Source organism: Nomia melanderi, chromosome 12 (assembly GCF_051020985.1).
Source record: "Nomia melanderi isolate GNS246 chromosome 12, iyNomMela1, whole genome shotgun sequence".
NCBI lineage: Eukaryota > Metazoa > Arthropoda > Insecta > Hymenoptera > Halictidae > Nomia > Nomia melanderi.
This window is the reverse complement of record NC_135010.1, coordinates 3663859-3681278: the sequence shown is the minus strand read 5'-3', so window position 1 is coordinate 3681278 and position 17420 is coordinate 3663859. Positions and strand designations below refer to the sequence as shown.

General features: G+C 32.0%; 1 protein-coding gene across 17 annotated transcripts in view; it reads right to left on the bottom strand.

The window, feature by feature from the left end:
• Positions 1 to 3915: 3915 nt before the first annotated feature.
• Adcy8 (adenylyl cyclase 78C) overlaps positions 3916 to 17420 on the bottom strand; it is a 31859-nt gene continuing 18354 nt past the window's right edge. For all 17 annotated transcript variants that reach the window (XM_076372646.1, XM_076372647.1, XM_076372648.1 and 14 more), the window contains 13 exons: positions 17213 to 17371; positions 16001 to 16230; positions 14993 to 15129; positions 13555 to 13867; positions 11211 to 11408; positions 11037 to 11134; positions 10086 to 10583; positions 9334 to 9621; positions 7761 to 7998; positions 7074 to 7200; positions 6698 to 6804; positions 6363 to 6626; positions 3916 to 5743 (listed from right to left, as the gene is read on the bottom strand). In XM_076372646.1, the coding sequence (XP_076228761.1) occupies positions 5531 to 5743; positions 6363 to 6626; positions 6698 to 6804; positions 7074 to 7200; positions 7761 to 7998; positions 9334 to 9621; positions 10086 to 10583; positions 11037 to 11134; positions 11211 to 11408; positions 13555 to 13867; positions 14993 to 15129; positions 16001 to 16230; positions 17213 to 17371 (2870 nt within the window). In that variant the 3' untranslated portion in view covers positions 3916 to 5530. The remainder of the gene's footprint in view (positions 5744 to 6362; positions 6627 to 6697; positions 6805 to 7073; positions 7201 to 7760; positions 7999 to 9333; positions 9622 to 10085; positions 10584 to 11036; positions 11135 to 11210; positions 11409 to 13554; positions 13868 to 14992; positions 15130 to 16000; positions 16231 to 17212; positions 17372 to 17420) is intronic.

Here is a 17420-nt window from a genome sequence, read left to right as displayed (position 1 = left end):
CGTTTTCGTTGATGCTTCATTTGACACGAGACCGAATATACAATAATAAAGATGCTTGATATGATTAAAATTAATTTACATATGAAAAAAAAGAACAGTGTAACAGTGTATTTAATCTTAGAAGTATTATTGGTAGAAAGTATTTACATTCTTTTGTTAATTCGTTTAAAGAAAATTTCCCTTATTTTTAGTTGATATCAGTATTCATATAAAGAAATGTTGCAATTCATTGATTTTCTAACATTTTCGAGAAACGTATTACACCATGTTGAATATAGTTTCAAGTGCTCTTTTCGAATTTCGTCGAGACAAGACGCTTTTCAATTAACAGTAATCAATTGTACGATCTCAATCACCATTAAATTCAATAATTAGTATTCAATTGAAATATTTTTATTATTACCGATGTGATGATTTTTTACTACTTTTTCAATGACTAGATGATTAGATCGTGCACGTGTATGCAAACTTACGTTCCGATCATTTCCCAAAAGTCCAACAAGGAACAAAAAATTGCAATAATCTTACCTATCTGGTGTTAGGTAATTTATTAGTGGTACAAATGCATCTTGATCCACACTTTACCCGACTATACAATTTTAAATGATAATTTGATAAAATTAGCTAAAGCAAAAACCAAAATTAGCTAAAAAAATTTGCATTAAATTATAATCGTTGACAACGACGAACTTAATATATTTCTTTGTGAAATTCAGCTTGAAATCATCACCGTGCATCTCACTCGATGTACCGTCTCCATTGAAAGATCATCGTTATCCAACCATTTGATGAAGAAAGCAGCAACGTCAGCCGAGAGAATTTTCGCGGGAGGACGTGGCTCGAACAGTTTCGTTCCTCGTTTACGTTCATTCAAATTCTACACGAAAAACCAAAAGAAGATCACTCTCTGTCCACTGTCGCGTTAGAACAGTAGTCCCAAACGCAAATGTTCAAGGACGTTCATTTCCGGGTGTTCCGTAATTACTCGCCACGTTAGTAAAACGAGAGAGCGCAGTCCGTGAGAAACGGTGAGGGGAAGAAAAAGAAGAAAATTTATTTTTTCTGAGCAACCGCGAGATAATATAGCGAGAGGTAAAATATTTTCGAAGACTCGTCTTGTAAAACCGAAAATCGTAGCGAGCCAATAGTAGCGGAAGTACCGTCGAGGCGAAAGGAAGATCCACATGCGCATCATAGCTCTTAAAAAAAAAAAACGAACGTAACGAAAGAATGTCAAAGCGAGCGAGCGAGCGAGAGAGTGAAAGAATGCGAGAGCGAGTGAAAGAGAGATAAGAAAACCTTGTGAAACTGTATTTTAAACGTGAGAACATTCACTGCCAAATTGTGATAAAGGAAAGGAAAAAAAAACAGATCCCACCTTCAAACCCCTGGAGCGTTTTCTTAACTTCTGATCGCATTGACCAATTATTTCCTCCTGAATAGTTACCGTGAGTTCTGCACATTCGATTTATATATATATATATATAATATATATATAATATTATATATAATATATATATATAATAGTCGTCTATATTTTTCCCTAACGTTTAAGATTATATATATATATATATATATAAAAACAAAACAAAATATAAATATAGAAAACAAGAATAGCGTCGAAGAGAAATAGCGTTGACCAATGCAGGTAGAATCGAAGGAAACCGCTCCCTATTTTAAGCGTGCAGCGTCTTAACGATTCGAAACGAAAACGAAACAGAAGGAAAATAAAAGAAAAAAAGGAGAAAAAAAGAGAAAAGCAGAGATCGTAACGAATATTTTTCAACGGGCACGTTTTAACGTTCTAAAAGAGGGACATCCGCGGACCGCCTACAGCGCTCTCCTATGATAATTGTATGTTTACGTGTACAGTGCCTTTGTATCCTTAACAGAATGAAAAAAAAGAGAGGAGAATGAAAGAAGAAGGGAGAATGAAACGGAAGCGAATGAAATCTTTAACACACACACATACACACACACACTTACACACTTACAAATCACGAGTTTCTACTCGAGAAATCGATAATCCAGAATTCGAATCCGTGTTTTTGGTTTACCGCTGCAGCTCGAGCCGCCATTTTGCGATCTCGAGAGAAAGCACAGGATCATCGGTTTCTCGAATCGCGCGAAACGGTTCACGCTCCGCCACCCAACACATTCTTCGAGTTCTATAGTTTCGAATTGTAAACGATGATTACGGTAATTCAATTAATGTAATTAGATTCTTATTGAGGTACGTTGTAAAAGTGTACAGAGCGTCGGAAAAATCGGGCGGTCCCCCCGTGCGGGGGGACTCGCGCTGTAGCTAGCCTTATTATTATCATTATCGACTATTAATTAATTATCATGGATTATTATTACGGTTCATTGAAATATATTGTGTTTTACCGGAACGGTGTAATACACAGTCACACGGAGAGATTGTCGTGGAGCTGTACATTATGATTACCGACACGAAACGCTGCTGCCCTTGCAAACTTATTATTAAATTGACTTTTCCCAAAAAAATAAACGCTGTACGAAGGTTCGATTTATTTATCCCTGGTGGCACTGCGCACATTCCTAATAAGTAGGTGTTTACTATTAGAAGATCACTTGATGGCTGAGGGATTCGGCTGATCGATCAGTTTCTATATTTTCTCAGCTACTTTTTTATTGATTCTTTTCTTAAAATCTGATATCTTCGATCGGTAATTTACTGTTCTTCGAGACGGTTACGCGTAACCAATTGAAACTATGAAACAGCAAGTTAGAAAGACATCAAGTTAGCTCCCAACTGTAGACTACGGAGCTTTATGCTATTTCAAATCTCGAAATAGAAAAATCAGAAAATCAGTATTAAGATAAAAAATAGATTTTTCTATCAAATATTCTGAAAATCAGTATACTTTTGATATTTTATATACTTTTTCGCATCATAATCACTCTGGATAATTTTTCAATTGTAAATTTCTCGTACATGCATTGAAATCCGCAGTCTACTCATAAATATCGTAGTAAGTCCGAGATAGTTTAATCACAGGGCGATATCGGTCAGTGTTAATAGTTCCAAATAACTTAAGCCGTCAGATGACTTTTACTTAAGTCAGTAATTTCAATAAAAGACATGAACCCATTTGTTATGTATTTCGTATCGACAACTATGGCAAAATCATAATTAAATTATAAGTTTAATTTCAATATACTTAGAAATTTATGAAACTGTGCGAACTAAATACCTCGGATTTACCTTAATATTAATTCTTAAAAATTAGATAATGTCGATTTTTGGAAAGTTTAAACTGTATTTCCGAGATGTTATAAGATATCGAAAATGTCTTGTTTCTTTCCTTTAGAATATTTGAAGGAAATTACTTTTCTCAAACTAGGAACAGTAAAAATCTCTGTTTGGGATTTAGAATGTTGCAGAATCGACTCAAAATCCTGTCATCTCTCTTACCGCAATGCTCAAGATATAATAACTCATTGAGTGAGCTTATTGCGAGGTATTATATAAATTTTATAACGCTTCAAGCTTCAGAAATCAAAAATATACAATTACTATGCTGTTTCGAGGGTGTAAACGTCATGTAGTTGAACTTGAACATTGAAATTAGAATGATGAGGATAATAGATACTGAAAAAGATCAAAAGGTCTGCAGAAGAAAATAAAATGAACAGAACCGCGACGATATAATATTACAAATAAATGTGTTAATTTTAACCTATTGAACTGTAATTTTTTCGAATAACTTTTTTATTACATTTGCATCGTAATACAATTTTAATGAAAATGATATGTTAAAATAATTTCGGAATCTAAAGGGTTAATATGTAGATTTCGTTTTCCGAATGAAAGCATGAAAAACTTACTTCTCAACTTGACGACTTTAGGCTGATTTATTTAGGATTAAGGTAACTCACAAACTCTGATGATTAAAGCAGCAGAACACGTCCGTGATCCGATTGTATTAAAAAGAAATTTATTCGTTCGGTTCCAGAATCATTGTTTCTTTACAAATGGAGACTGTCTTTTTTCGTGTGAATATTTTTTTATTGTTTTTTCTTTTGTCAATTGATGTGTTACTTGGTCAATTGTGGTGTTATTGCTTGACTAGATATAAATACAATTTCGGTGAACTTTACAATCATCGAGCTTTACATTTATATTTATTTATTCGGTACCGCGAAATTGGAGGAAGTAATTTGACTAATAATTTGGATGCATCGATTAAGACGAATGTTTGACATACTCTATAAAACTCTTAAATTGCTATACAAATATATACTCTTCTCATTCTTTTAGTTGCGAAATAATCATTTTTATTGCAACCCTTTGGGAAACGATCAGGACAATATATCGTATTATTATTTAAAATTTCAGATGAATGTGACGAATAATTTACGTAAACATTATTAATTAAATTAAAACAATTATTTTTGCCTTCAGTAACATTAACTAATATCGAAAATTTGCAAAATAGTTTAAAAAGTATTCTCCGAAAGGGTTACAATTCTAAAATAAAAGAAAAAGTAAAACAATGCAAGTAACTTTAATGTAATTACAAATGCAATGTTTCATGTTCAATGATTGACACTATGTTCAAACAATTAACGTATTAACCAGACATTCGATAAATGAAATTATTATCGGTTAATATGTTATTCGCAATTCCGTGTCATTTATTAAGGTTTTAGTTTAATTAGAGGGTAAGGTACATCAAACGGTCCAAAGCTCTTAATTTCCAGAAGAAGGAAAGAATCCATCGAGTAAAAATTTCATCGACAACAAATAATAAATAATTGAAAGATTGTAAAGATGCAAAGTGTTTTGAAGAGTATAATTAATAATTTTATGCTTCTCATGGATATCAATTTTCTCGGATATTAGAAAACGTTAAGAATTTGAGAGATTTGTATAACTGACGTTATTAAAAGAAAGATTCATTAACCTTTTGCACTCTATTTGTGCTTCTCAGTCGCGACTCGATTTAGTACAGCAAAATTATGAAGTATAATATTTAATGTTAAGTTTCGTATGATGCATTAATATGTGAATTTCTCGTTAAATTAGTTTTAAGAAATATTGACTATATTTCATCAAAAAGTGTGTTCGGTATTTTTGATAGCAAACTCTGCAAGTCCAAAGGGTTAATAATTAAACAAAATTATCAGTCTTTACGTGTAACTACAAATGCAAATAATAAAAGTAACCTAAGTAATCCTTACATCATTTTTGCAAGACGGAATCTGTCATTTTAATAAATAAATATGTAATAAAACAAATGTTATGACTCAGTACAATGGCACTACTGATTAACCGTATTACCAGTACCTACGTATTCTTTGACATCCTCCAAATTTCTAAAACTCACAAAATCAATATCATTTAACGTTTTAATATAATTATTGGTATATACTTACTTATAAACAAAACAGAGCAATGTAAAACAAAAGAATTATTTCATGCTTCTTCCTTCTTTTTCAGAGAAAATGGACCGTTTGAGCATCTAGGCACTAGCAAATCGAAAAAAGAAACCGATTACTAGACTTATGTCCTTCGAAGCGCTCGCATTTGCTTGCGGCGTGCTTGTACGACACCATACACGACGGCCGCGAGACTTCGACATCTTGTCGTGTGTTTCGTCGAGGCTTGCTCCTGCAAGCTTCCCTTGCCCAAGACAAAGTAAGTCTCCATTGTTCCTTTACCTTTCACTTCGATGAATCCTCTCTTCTGCGTCTGATATCCTCTTGATTCTAAGAACTGTCCAAATAAATATTCCAAGCTTTTATTATTAAACGTGAACAGAAAATAATTATTTTCAGTAGTAACTCTTTGCATTCGAGATGCAATTTTGAATTTGAATTTTGAATTTAAACCATTTTATTTCGTAATTTTATAGACGTGAAAGAACAATGTATTTTTCGTTTAAACTTCTTTTCGCTATTTTTACCGTTTTCAAGATAATCCAAAAGAATTAGAATTAGAATTTTTTTCGAGGAGTAAAAAAGAATTGTCCTTGATACACGTTATAATATTAGGTCGCCCCATAAGTTCGTGCCATTTATTATTTTACCATACATATAAAATAATATTTTATTAAACATAAAATTCTTATACCTTCACGATCTGTCGCTTTCGAGTACCTTGTACTAACTAAACTGAAACATAGAGATTTAGTCAGCCTCGTATCGCTCTGTGATTACAAAACGTAACGCAAAAAGTATAATCATATCGCGGCACGAATTTATGGACGACCTAATAGTTTGAAAGCAGATGTTATTTGTTTCGATAATATTGTTTCGTTAATCACGTGTAAAAACCGCCAAGAAGATATTGCTATTTATTATAAAATGCAATTCCTAAAATTCCTCACGCTTACCCTGGCAATTTCCTCCGGAACTTGAATCTTCCCCATGACACCCGTGGAATCCATACGCGAAGCCAGGTTGACCGTGTTGCCCCAAATGTCGAACACAGGCTTCCTTGCGCCGATCACACCACCCACGAGCGGCCCACAGCTGATTCCCACCCTTAAATCGAAATTATTGAAGGAGTGTATGTTCACGTCTTCGAGGCGAAGTCGCATGGCCACCGCGTAGTCCACTAATCGGCACAGATGCTCCATGTCGTCTTTAGTTTTGTCCTGATCAAAGAGAAATTATTATTTTTAATTTTATGTGGCGTAGCATGAGAAGAAACAACTCGTGAGATTACGTTTTCGCAAGGATTTAGACCGGAAGCCGCCATATAAGTCGCTCCGACCGTCTTGATCTTCTCGATACAATGGAACCGATTCTCGTCAAGCAGTTCATCAAAATCGGCTGGAAATTGACAAGCGAATTTATATAAAAATAAATAATATAATTGTTAAGTTACAATACTTATTAATATAATTGCGTTGTAATCATTGTTCAACTTATTGTAAAGTTTATATCTTTTATTATTATTTGTATTTTATTTTCTTTTTATCTTGTTATTATGATTACTTCTGTATTTATCATTGTTTTTATTTTTTATCATAATATATATTATTCCTTTTATTGGTATTATTATTCGAAATGCAAAAGATGTACTACAATAATTTCTTTACCTATAATTTCGTTTAACAATCGTATACACTCCATCCCTTTGTTCACGTCTTCCGAGTAGAATTCTGTGAAATTTGGTACACTGGCGAACATCACTCCAACTTTGTCTCGAGATTGAGAGTAAAGTTCCTGTGGATTATTCGAGAAAATAAACTGTCAATGATTATGATATATATATTTAAAATTCTTAAACAAATTATTCCATTACAATACTAACGAAAGGTTTGAAAATCGTATAATTCATACAAGGACATGTAATGCAACATCCTACAGTTAATTATTAGAATCTAGAAATTATTCTAATTCCTTATAAACATAAGTGTACTTCGAATAAAAATATATTCAACCACGAATAGAAAAAGGAATTTTAATTCATAAGAAATGAAAAACACGTACGTCACGTTGGAAATTGTTTTAAAAAGTACTACACTTTCAAAGATTATAACAATTAAATCTTATATTAATAATAATAAGAAGAAGAAGAAGAATAAATAAAATGAATATAAAACGTTGAATTGTACCGTTGTAAATAACTTTCACTCACTTCCCTAAAAATAAATACAAATTTACAACCAACAACATTGAAAATAAATCGAGTGCGAGGGGTTAACATATTAAAATAGGCGAAAAATATATAATAATAAAAGGGATCAGTTATAAGTATTGACGCGTGTCTTAATATAATGTACCTCGGGTGCCCGTTCTTGCGTCAGGAAATGATGAGCCACGTGATCCGGCAAAATGTTCTTCAGCAGTTGCATATTATTATGCCGTGATTCGATCATGTCGCTAAGCTCTCTTTCAGCCTGTTGCTTCCAGAGGAAATCCAGTCGGGACGTCACTTCCACTAATCTACCGTGATACGTGACCATCACAAGAAACACGCACATGAACGTCAACATTTGCGCCGACAGTGGTATGGACGTTCTGAAAATTCCATGTATACGGAATTTGCTCGTTAACAAAATTCTAAATGACCTGTGTGCCTTTTAACACTAGAACTATTGAGCGTTTAACACGTTGAATGCCATGGAAGTCACCGGTGACCTCCAACCGAATCAAATTACTATAATTTAATCAATTAAATGATGATAATTTGCAAGCATTTTTATATTATAAATAATGCTAAGGCAGTGATATCTGGTAGGATAAACGTGCCATAATAAAACGATTCAATGGAATAATTTGATACTATATTTACATTTTGTGCATTTTACTACATGAAATCGTACGACATACAACGTGTTAATACGATTATTGTGAGATAATTGTAAACATTGTGACAATAGATTTTCTTCTATTTTTTCACATTTTGATTATGATATTTAGATTAGGATGATTAGGATATCTAACACGTTTGAGATATCAATAATTGGGAGATAAGTAGTAGCGGTAGTTCCAATATTAAACAATGAAAAACTTGGCTGATTTAATCGAATTCGAAGATTACTAATAGATAAGAATTAAATAAAAGGTAATCTTTTCTTGATATTCTGAAATTTTAGTTATACTGAAACTTAGTTATTCTTTAATTATTAATTTTTAACGTTCTAATAATTGTAACATTTCATTTAATAATCAATTGTTTTGAATTTATATTGAAAACTTTTATAGCAAGATTACATTGCTCGAATATTAACACTATATTTACGAACATTTCGTGTATTCTTTATTGTATTATTCCCCCCAAAAATAAATGTTCATTATTCTTTTTTCATTATTATAAACCTTTACCAAATAATGGCTATGAAAATTAATATCAAATTGATGAGTCATTTAAATCTAGTGTTAAATACTTTATTGCTACTTCTGGTATTATTATTATTCTATGAAGAACAAAATCAAAGAAAGAAAAGAAGCAAAAGAGGAGGGAGTGATCAGAGGAGGTGCAAAAATGATAAAAGTATAGATAAGTGTACATAAGCAAGTTAAATAAATATAAACAGATAGTAAACCGGAAGTCTGTCCTATCCTGCGGATCTATATATAATAAATTATTATATAATAATATATGCATTCTAACATATAGTTTCATTAACACTAGGAGTATAGAACGCGTCAATTTGACTCATGTTGAATTTTTCCAAGATTATTTGATAAACATTTACGTCGTTGATAAATGCAATTACGCAAATATGTATACTAATAATGTATCTTGAAATTCCAAATTTCCAAGATCTGAATGAACGAAAATGAATTATTCTAGTATGAATAGAAAGAATCGTACAATAAACGTCCATAAACCTAATATTAAGTACTCACAGATTCTTCTCCTCATCGGGGATCGAAAAGAAGTCCTTGCAGACCACTAGAATTAGTACTGCGTAGACCGATACGATAATGGTGGCCAGTGCCGTTTTCACCAAATAATACAATTTCAAAGCTGAGGCGAGCGCGATCAAACATAAAATCCAAGTGAAAACAATGTATTCTGGTCGTACACAGGTTGTTTCTAAAACGTCATCGTCGTAATCCGAGGAGTACAACGCTTCCGCCTGGGCATCCGGCGCTGACAATATCTTCCTCGAAGCGACTTCTTCGCTACCAAACCTAAATGTAAAATATTAGATTGGCAAAAAGGTTTCGTCGTTTTTTCAACGAAAATTCAATTTTATATGTTTAATCTTAGAAGGAAAATTAATTAATGATATATTGTTTCTTACAATCTTCATCCATCTGTTAACTAGATCATTTATGCCGGATTTAAAGACAACCCTATCATTTAACCATAAAAATGGGAAATAAAAACCATTTTTGGACCGTACGCACTTAATTTGGAGTTACATTATACAGAAAAAGACAAAAGTCATTAAAAAAGTAACATTGAAGTTACTTTGTATGACAAAAGACGAATGGCGCTAAGAAAGATAACTTTGAAGTTATTTTATATGATAAAAGACAAAATGCACTAAAAAAGAAGCATTGAAATTATCTTATACGAATCAAGACAAAAGACACTTGTTTAATACGAAAAACGCAAAGAATAATATTTCTGTAAGATCATTTAATAAAACCTGAAGAATTCTTTCCCCCTCCGACCCTTCGGCAGTCCAGTCCTGCCATCGATCCCCGTCAATTCCGTCTCAATGTCGTTAGAGCTATGAAGGTTCGTTCGATTCTCCACAGAGACGTGTCCCTGTTCTTCGGAAGGCTCGTCCCGAAGGGCTGCCTCTAAAAACGTCAATATAAACTGATCAAGACCGACGGTGGGTGCCACTAAACGTTCCGGCTTCAAGGTCGGTGGGATCAATTGCTGTTGCTCGAGGACAAGAGCCTCCGGATATCGTCGGATCGACGTAGGACACGCGAGAACGCCGACGATCGATGTCAGGGCCATCAGGCTGATCACGACGCAGATAAAGAGGGTCCGGTGTCGTTTGTTGTGGACCAACATCGACGAGGCGTGCTGCAAATACGTCGGAAGGCTCTTGAACTCCTCCGCCATCACTAAGATGGACGACGCGACTAGGATCAACGTTGTTAACAGTAAAGATAATAGGAGGACTGTACAGCTGGAAAGAGAAAATTCGATGAGCGTTGATCGTGAAAACTTCAAAGGAGATTTTAACAAATGGATAAAATTATTGAAGTGTTAAAAGATTCATTTTGATATTTTTTTGAGATTCGACGCGAATTTGATTATTGTGTTTACATACAGAAAATGAATTTACATTAGTATTGGAAGTTTTCGATAGAAATGACAAATTTTTGTTTATTTTAACAATTTGAACAATGGGAATACGAAATTTTTGCTTGAAAATTTAACAGTTTTAACAACGAAAATATAAAATTCTTGTTTAAATATTCAACAATTTTCACAATGAAAATACGCTATTCTTGTTTGAAAGTTTAACAATTCTGACGACGAAAATAGAAAATTTTGTTTAAAGACAGAGTTAAATAATTATTCATTTAATTTCGAATATTTGATTTCATGAATTATTTAAATTAGTAAACTCGCTTACTCAGGTAAAATAACGGCCTGGCAGATCGCGATGAATATCCACACAACGAAGCAACAGATCATGTTTGATTTAAACATATCCTCGCGCAACTGGCCGAACTACGAGAAAACAGAAAAATGTCTGTGTTGTCACATCGACGGATAGAAATTTAATTTTTCTATTCCGACTCTGTACCTTTGATTCTAGGCTTTCATCATTGTAACGCAAAGTCCAGGCGTTTATATTCGCTGATCTCATACGCTTGTTGCTCGCGGTTTCGAGACCAGCCGCCTTCAACTTGTCAGCCGGGCTCATGCCTTTACCTTTTCCAGATCCATTTTCTTCCTCGAGGTATTCCGATTCCAAATTGCTCACTGATGTAGCGGTATTCAACTGCGTGAACAATGTTTACGTAATATAAACCTTTGAAAGCTTTCTGTAACCCCTTCGAACCAAAACGCAACCCCTTGCCTTATAACACGTGTCAGACTCGTGGTGCAGATTTGAAGGGGAATTTAGCAAAGATAAATATTACTGAATTCTTTTGAATTCGAATTAAATATTATTCTTCTGTTATCAATAATTATACTTTGCAGTAAACATAGACGTAGATTGTGCTTAGAATTTGTCTCTTTTCTCAATAAATTATTAACTCTTTTCTCAATAAATTATTAGTGGTTGCATCGATCATAGTTGGGAAGTAAATCTTGGGCAAGGGGTTAAGTTAATTCAATGGCAAATATTTTATTTCACGGTTGGAATTTAAATTTATACACAATGAGACTGATAGTATGAAAGGAGTTCCTAAGTTGTTTGGAATTGTTTGGATTTAAGATGTTGGGTAATTGAAACTTGTTAATTTCTTCCAGGCAGCAAAAGCCGTGTATATGTAAATTGTGATATAGAAAATAGTCTAAAGGAGTTAATATCACTTATTATATTAGAAATGTTTATTGTATCAATGACATAGTCACTTACAATTGGACTGAAGATTCATACGAAATGGTAAATGGTATGTATTCTTAAAATCTACGTGATTTATAAATTGGTTGTCGTTGAATGTATTTAGGTATATATACTTGTTTAGTTATCATGTTCCACATTTCTACTATGTATCTAAGTTTATAACTAATTTGTTTAAATTATCAAATGAATTATTTTCATACAATCTTATTTTTTATTCCATAAAGTTGAATAAAGTTTAGTTTAATAACATCATACTTTGATAATGATTTTTATACTTTCATATAATCTATTCGAGTGATACAATAATCATTTCCTTGCACATGTAAAATGCTCCGAACTTGTGTCACTGAATCAAAAACTGTATCTTAAAACAGTGTATTGCACATTTCAAAAAGGGAACCTGCTTTAAAACGAATGTCGATGAAAATAGCAGTTGAATTATTGAAATTATAAAAAGATATTAAAGAAATTCCTATAATGAGTTTAAATAGTTTTAAGTTCAAATAAATTAAAGATAACGCCCTTCATTTCTTCCACTCTTTCAAATAGTGCAACACGCATTCATCTTAACTTTCTATATCGATTATTGTAGGCATATTTCCCCTACCATTTTGTTAATAATGAAAAGGAATAAGTAAATTAAAGCAACCAATCACTGAGTAATCATAAATTATAAATTACGAATAATATAACTATTTTTTTAGTCGTTTTAACATTTACGCAAGCTAAAAAAAAGTTATAACCTTTTTCATTAACTTTGATTAAACTCATTCAACAGATTTGATTAAAAATTGTTTTACAAGATCAAGACAGGTATTTATTGAATTGTAAATATCCCCAGTTCAAAACTTACCAAATAGCAAAAGACAAAAATAAACAAACTAAATGACAATGCGGTGCTAAGAGAAAACTGGGAAATCTCCTATTTTATTGGCTAAGTTAATTTAACCCTTTGCTTTCGACAGTGAATCTATTATATTTCAATATTTCACACATTAATGCATTAAACAAAGCTTGATATTGCATATAATACTTTAGATCCTACATCAAATCAAGTGGTGACTAACAATCTGTTCTTACATAAAAATCTGTTTTTGAATGAAACCCTATACATGTTGCAGTACATATCTACAAATCAAAAACTCCCGTGACTTTTCTGACAATGGCCCTCCATTTTCGGAAGAACTGAGTTCCATGTTTGTATGTTACTGTAATAAGACTATTAGAAGAAGCCGTAGTTATATTTAACAATGTTGACAACGGAACTACAATATTTTCGTTTGAAAATTTAATAATTTTACCGACGAAAATACCAAATTTTCTTTAAAGACGGAGTTAAATAATTATTTATTGAATGTCGAATATTTAACCTCACGAATTATTTAAATTACATAGTAAATTCGCTTGCACAAGGTGTCGTAGCAACACCACTGCTACCACAGTATCTGCCTTTATGAAAGTCACCTTTCAAGTGCAAAGGGTTAATATTCATTAAATTCTAAAGTAAACGAAAGACAATATGGCGGTAATGACACGAATCCGGATCTTTGTACAATGGATCACGTATACGCACATTTTCGAATGGGATTTCCGGTGTCCAATCGACTCCAATGTCGTCTTCCGTCGAAGAATTCGGCGCGCTGCTGTTCGCAGCCAGTGGATTGTTTAATTTGAAACTCTTTTTACTCTTACCGCCATCTTCTTCGGACCATATCTTAGGTCGCGAAGAATACCTCCTTCTAGACCTTAATGGCTCCACCTGCTTGATCAAATACGTTACCACGTTCCTTTCTTTCAAATAATTGTCCCTTTCCGTCCCGTTTCCTGGTTCCACCTCGTAAACGTCGTTTAAACAATTGAGAGTGTCTTCCGAGATGTGCACCCTCCTGGAACACAACAATTTATTAACACAGTGGGACCGGAACTTCTAAATGACTTGAAAACAATTATAATTCATAAGAGATCTGACACCGAATTAAAATGTTCAATAGCGTAAATAACTAGGTAACAGTGTAACGTAAGAATTGTGGTTAACAATCAACATGTTAACACTAGATTTACTCATGAATCAAATTGATTCACCTTGAATTTTATAAACATTTTTCGATAAATCGTTAAGTCGATTTTGATTGATGCAGTTACGTAAATATGTATCATAATTGTCTACTTTTAACACAAAAACTACCAGATGGACCAAGATGACCCATTCCTGATGTCTTCTTTTTGTAACTCTTAAAAAGATTATAAATGTTCCTCTGAGAAATTCTGAAGGAAATTAAATCAATTAAATCAATTAAAGTCTCAACAGATGCACTCTTGGAGTTTCTATAGAGAAATTCCAAAAAGTTAGTTTAACTGCTCGGTAGTTTTAATGTTAACTCTCTAATTTCTAAAAGCCAAATGAACAAATATCAATTTTTCTAAGGACCATAGAATAAACTTCACAATAAATGTCAGTAAATCTAGTGTTAATCCCTTTGCGGCCGTAAATCGAACTACCCTGACAGAACACGTCCACAATTCTGATCATATAAAATGAAAATAATTAAAATATAACATTATAAATTATAAATAGAGGTTAAGGAATTAAACTATTTATTATTCAAATATTTTATGTAAAATAAAGATCTACTATTCTATTAAATTTGTCCGAAATTTAAAAGCATATGGTTAACTTCATTTGTAAGTAAAATTAATACGACCACAAGGAGTTAAACTACATTTAAATTTTAAAAAGTAATAATTGATTTATTTATTAATAATTTTAAGAGGTATTAATTAATTTTTGTATTTTAAAACATAATAATTGATAACAAGAAAATAATATTTCATTCGAGAACAAAATAATTGAGTGACACATATTTCTGTTCATTTCTGTTTGAAAGCTTTCTCACGAGTCTGCCACGATATTATATGGAACGAGGTTAAAAGTAAAAAAAAATAAAAATACAATTGTAAACATAGTAAAATATACAGAATGAAGGCAAGCTATGTTTATAAAGAAATATTACCCGGGAATTCCTCCGCTTTCAAGATGATTCGCCAGAGTCACGTCATAAGACCAAACATCGAACTGCCATTTTCGAAGCCCTAACACTCCACACAGAACGGAACCACTGTGAATTCCTATTCTCATGTTCAGATCAACCTACACACACATTAGTTTCTCTGAAATTATTTCCTGTTAGTCAGTACTTACTACATATCAACGTTCACAAGTTTGAGATGTTTTTAAATTTTTAACCAGTTAACTATGTTCGAAGAGTACATCGTTATCTTACAAGTCATCTTAAACCCCAAAATAATACTATTTATTTTAATAATCAATTATTTAGTTTTTCAAATGAACTTTTTCATTTTGCTTCAGGTTTTTATTTTAATATATATTAAGTGCATTTGCTCTAACCATATATTTTTTAAAAGTAAATTCCACAGTTAACTGGCTACTGAACTTCATCCTTACAAAACAATAATTTTTGTTCTATAAATCCAGTATTCCTAAGTTATATATTTAAAGAATATATATATTACAAATAATAATAATATTAATAAAAGAAATAATATTTCTCAAAACATGCAACATTTTTATTCGCGTGAAAAGCTGAATGCTCCGAACTTTTAAATTACTAATTACAGTTGACTATAACTTCATCATAATTTATTGTAATTCATTATGTAATTTTTTCTACGACCATGTATTTAACATAGGTATAAACTTTCCTCTGAAATTATTATTACTGATAATAATTCTAGTAATTCATTCTCTTAAGCTTTTGTGCTGTATCATCATAATTTACTGTAATTTATCATGTCAGTTTTTCATGAGCATACGTTTAACATATTTACATAAAATTATCATTATTGTTATTTTTTATTATTATTATTAATAATTCGATTAGCTTCTTTGTCATATATAATCATAATTTATTGTAATATGTTCTATAATTTTTTTTACGATCATACATTTAACATGGACACATATTTTTCTGTAGAATTACCATTACTAATAATTCGATTACCTTTGTCGTATATCGGACGTCTCTTATCGCTTTAATCATGTGCAGACCCATTTCGACGCAGCAATGAGCATGATCGCTTCTGGCAGTTGGCAGCCCGGAAACGCAATAATAACAGTCACCGAGCAATTTTATACGGAGGCAATGATTCTCCGCGGAGAGTTTGTCGAAACGGGCGAACAAATCGTTCAACACCTTGACGAGCTCTTGAGGGCTGCAGTGGCTAGCCAATGCTGCATTCAATGATCGTTGAAACCAATTTACCATGGAATATATTAAAGAGACCAGAAAGAAATGTAATATTATTTTTATTATGTATCAGTTTTGTGTTTGTAAATGTACTAGTTCTCAAGAGAAAACTTTATTATTTCATATCAACTTTTTAATATTGATCCAAACAGTGAATTTGAAAAATGGATCACTAAAAGGGAATTACATTTTGATTTAGTATTTAAGAATTTATATGAACTATTGAAGCTTTCTGATCAGACTTAAAATAGTGGATTTCTTTCTGATTTCTTTAATATTAATGTTAAGAAATATTTTTTTTTCATGAAATTCTAATGAATGCAAATAACTTATTGATGTATTCTACGCTGCTTAACATTTTATCTACCGGAAGCCTATTAATAGACTTCGTAATGTTTGTGCTGTATTAAACTCTATTTTTTTAATCACTTTTCTTTAAATAACTTATATAAAATAATGTAATTTGATATTAAATTTTCTTATATATTTATTTATACACTACAAATGATTTAAATTGATATCACATTTTTTGTTTAGCTTCCTATTTAGTTTTCTATTACATTATGTTACTCGAGATGATTTGTCCTTGGCCATTCTAATTGCTGTTTTTATCTAAAGTAAATCGAAAGATTCTTAACTATAAATCTGCCCAAACAATCGTTCTATCAAATGAACAATGGCAGATAAAACGTTAAAATTTCATGCTCCTGGCATAATTATAATAACTAAAAACTAATAGCTATAAAAGAATAAAAAATAAGGGTGCGCTATTTAATTCTACAAAAACTAGAGTCTATCTATTCTAACTAATTAAAGTATTTTCTTTTATTCAAAAGATAATTGCAACCCTTTATCGAGTACTTACATACACTTCGATTGAAAGATGTTTCGCAATCGACGAGTAGTTCAAAATTGAGGAAATAACCATATCTTTAGTTACAAAAAATCGGATGTTTAATTACGTACCAGTGAATCCTTTGATATCAGCGAAGAGTATGCTAACGTTTTCGTAACGATGAATGTATATTCTGTGAAACTGATTCGGTGTGAAGGAGATGGTTCCGCCTCTAGCTGTTTCGCGAGCGATATCACGAATCATTTCTTTTGCCACGAAATCTGGCAGAACTATAACAAATATTTATCAAATTCAGTATTCACACTGATATTTGACACA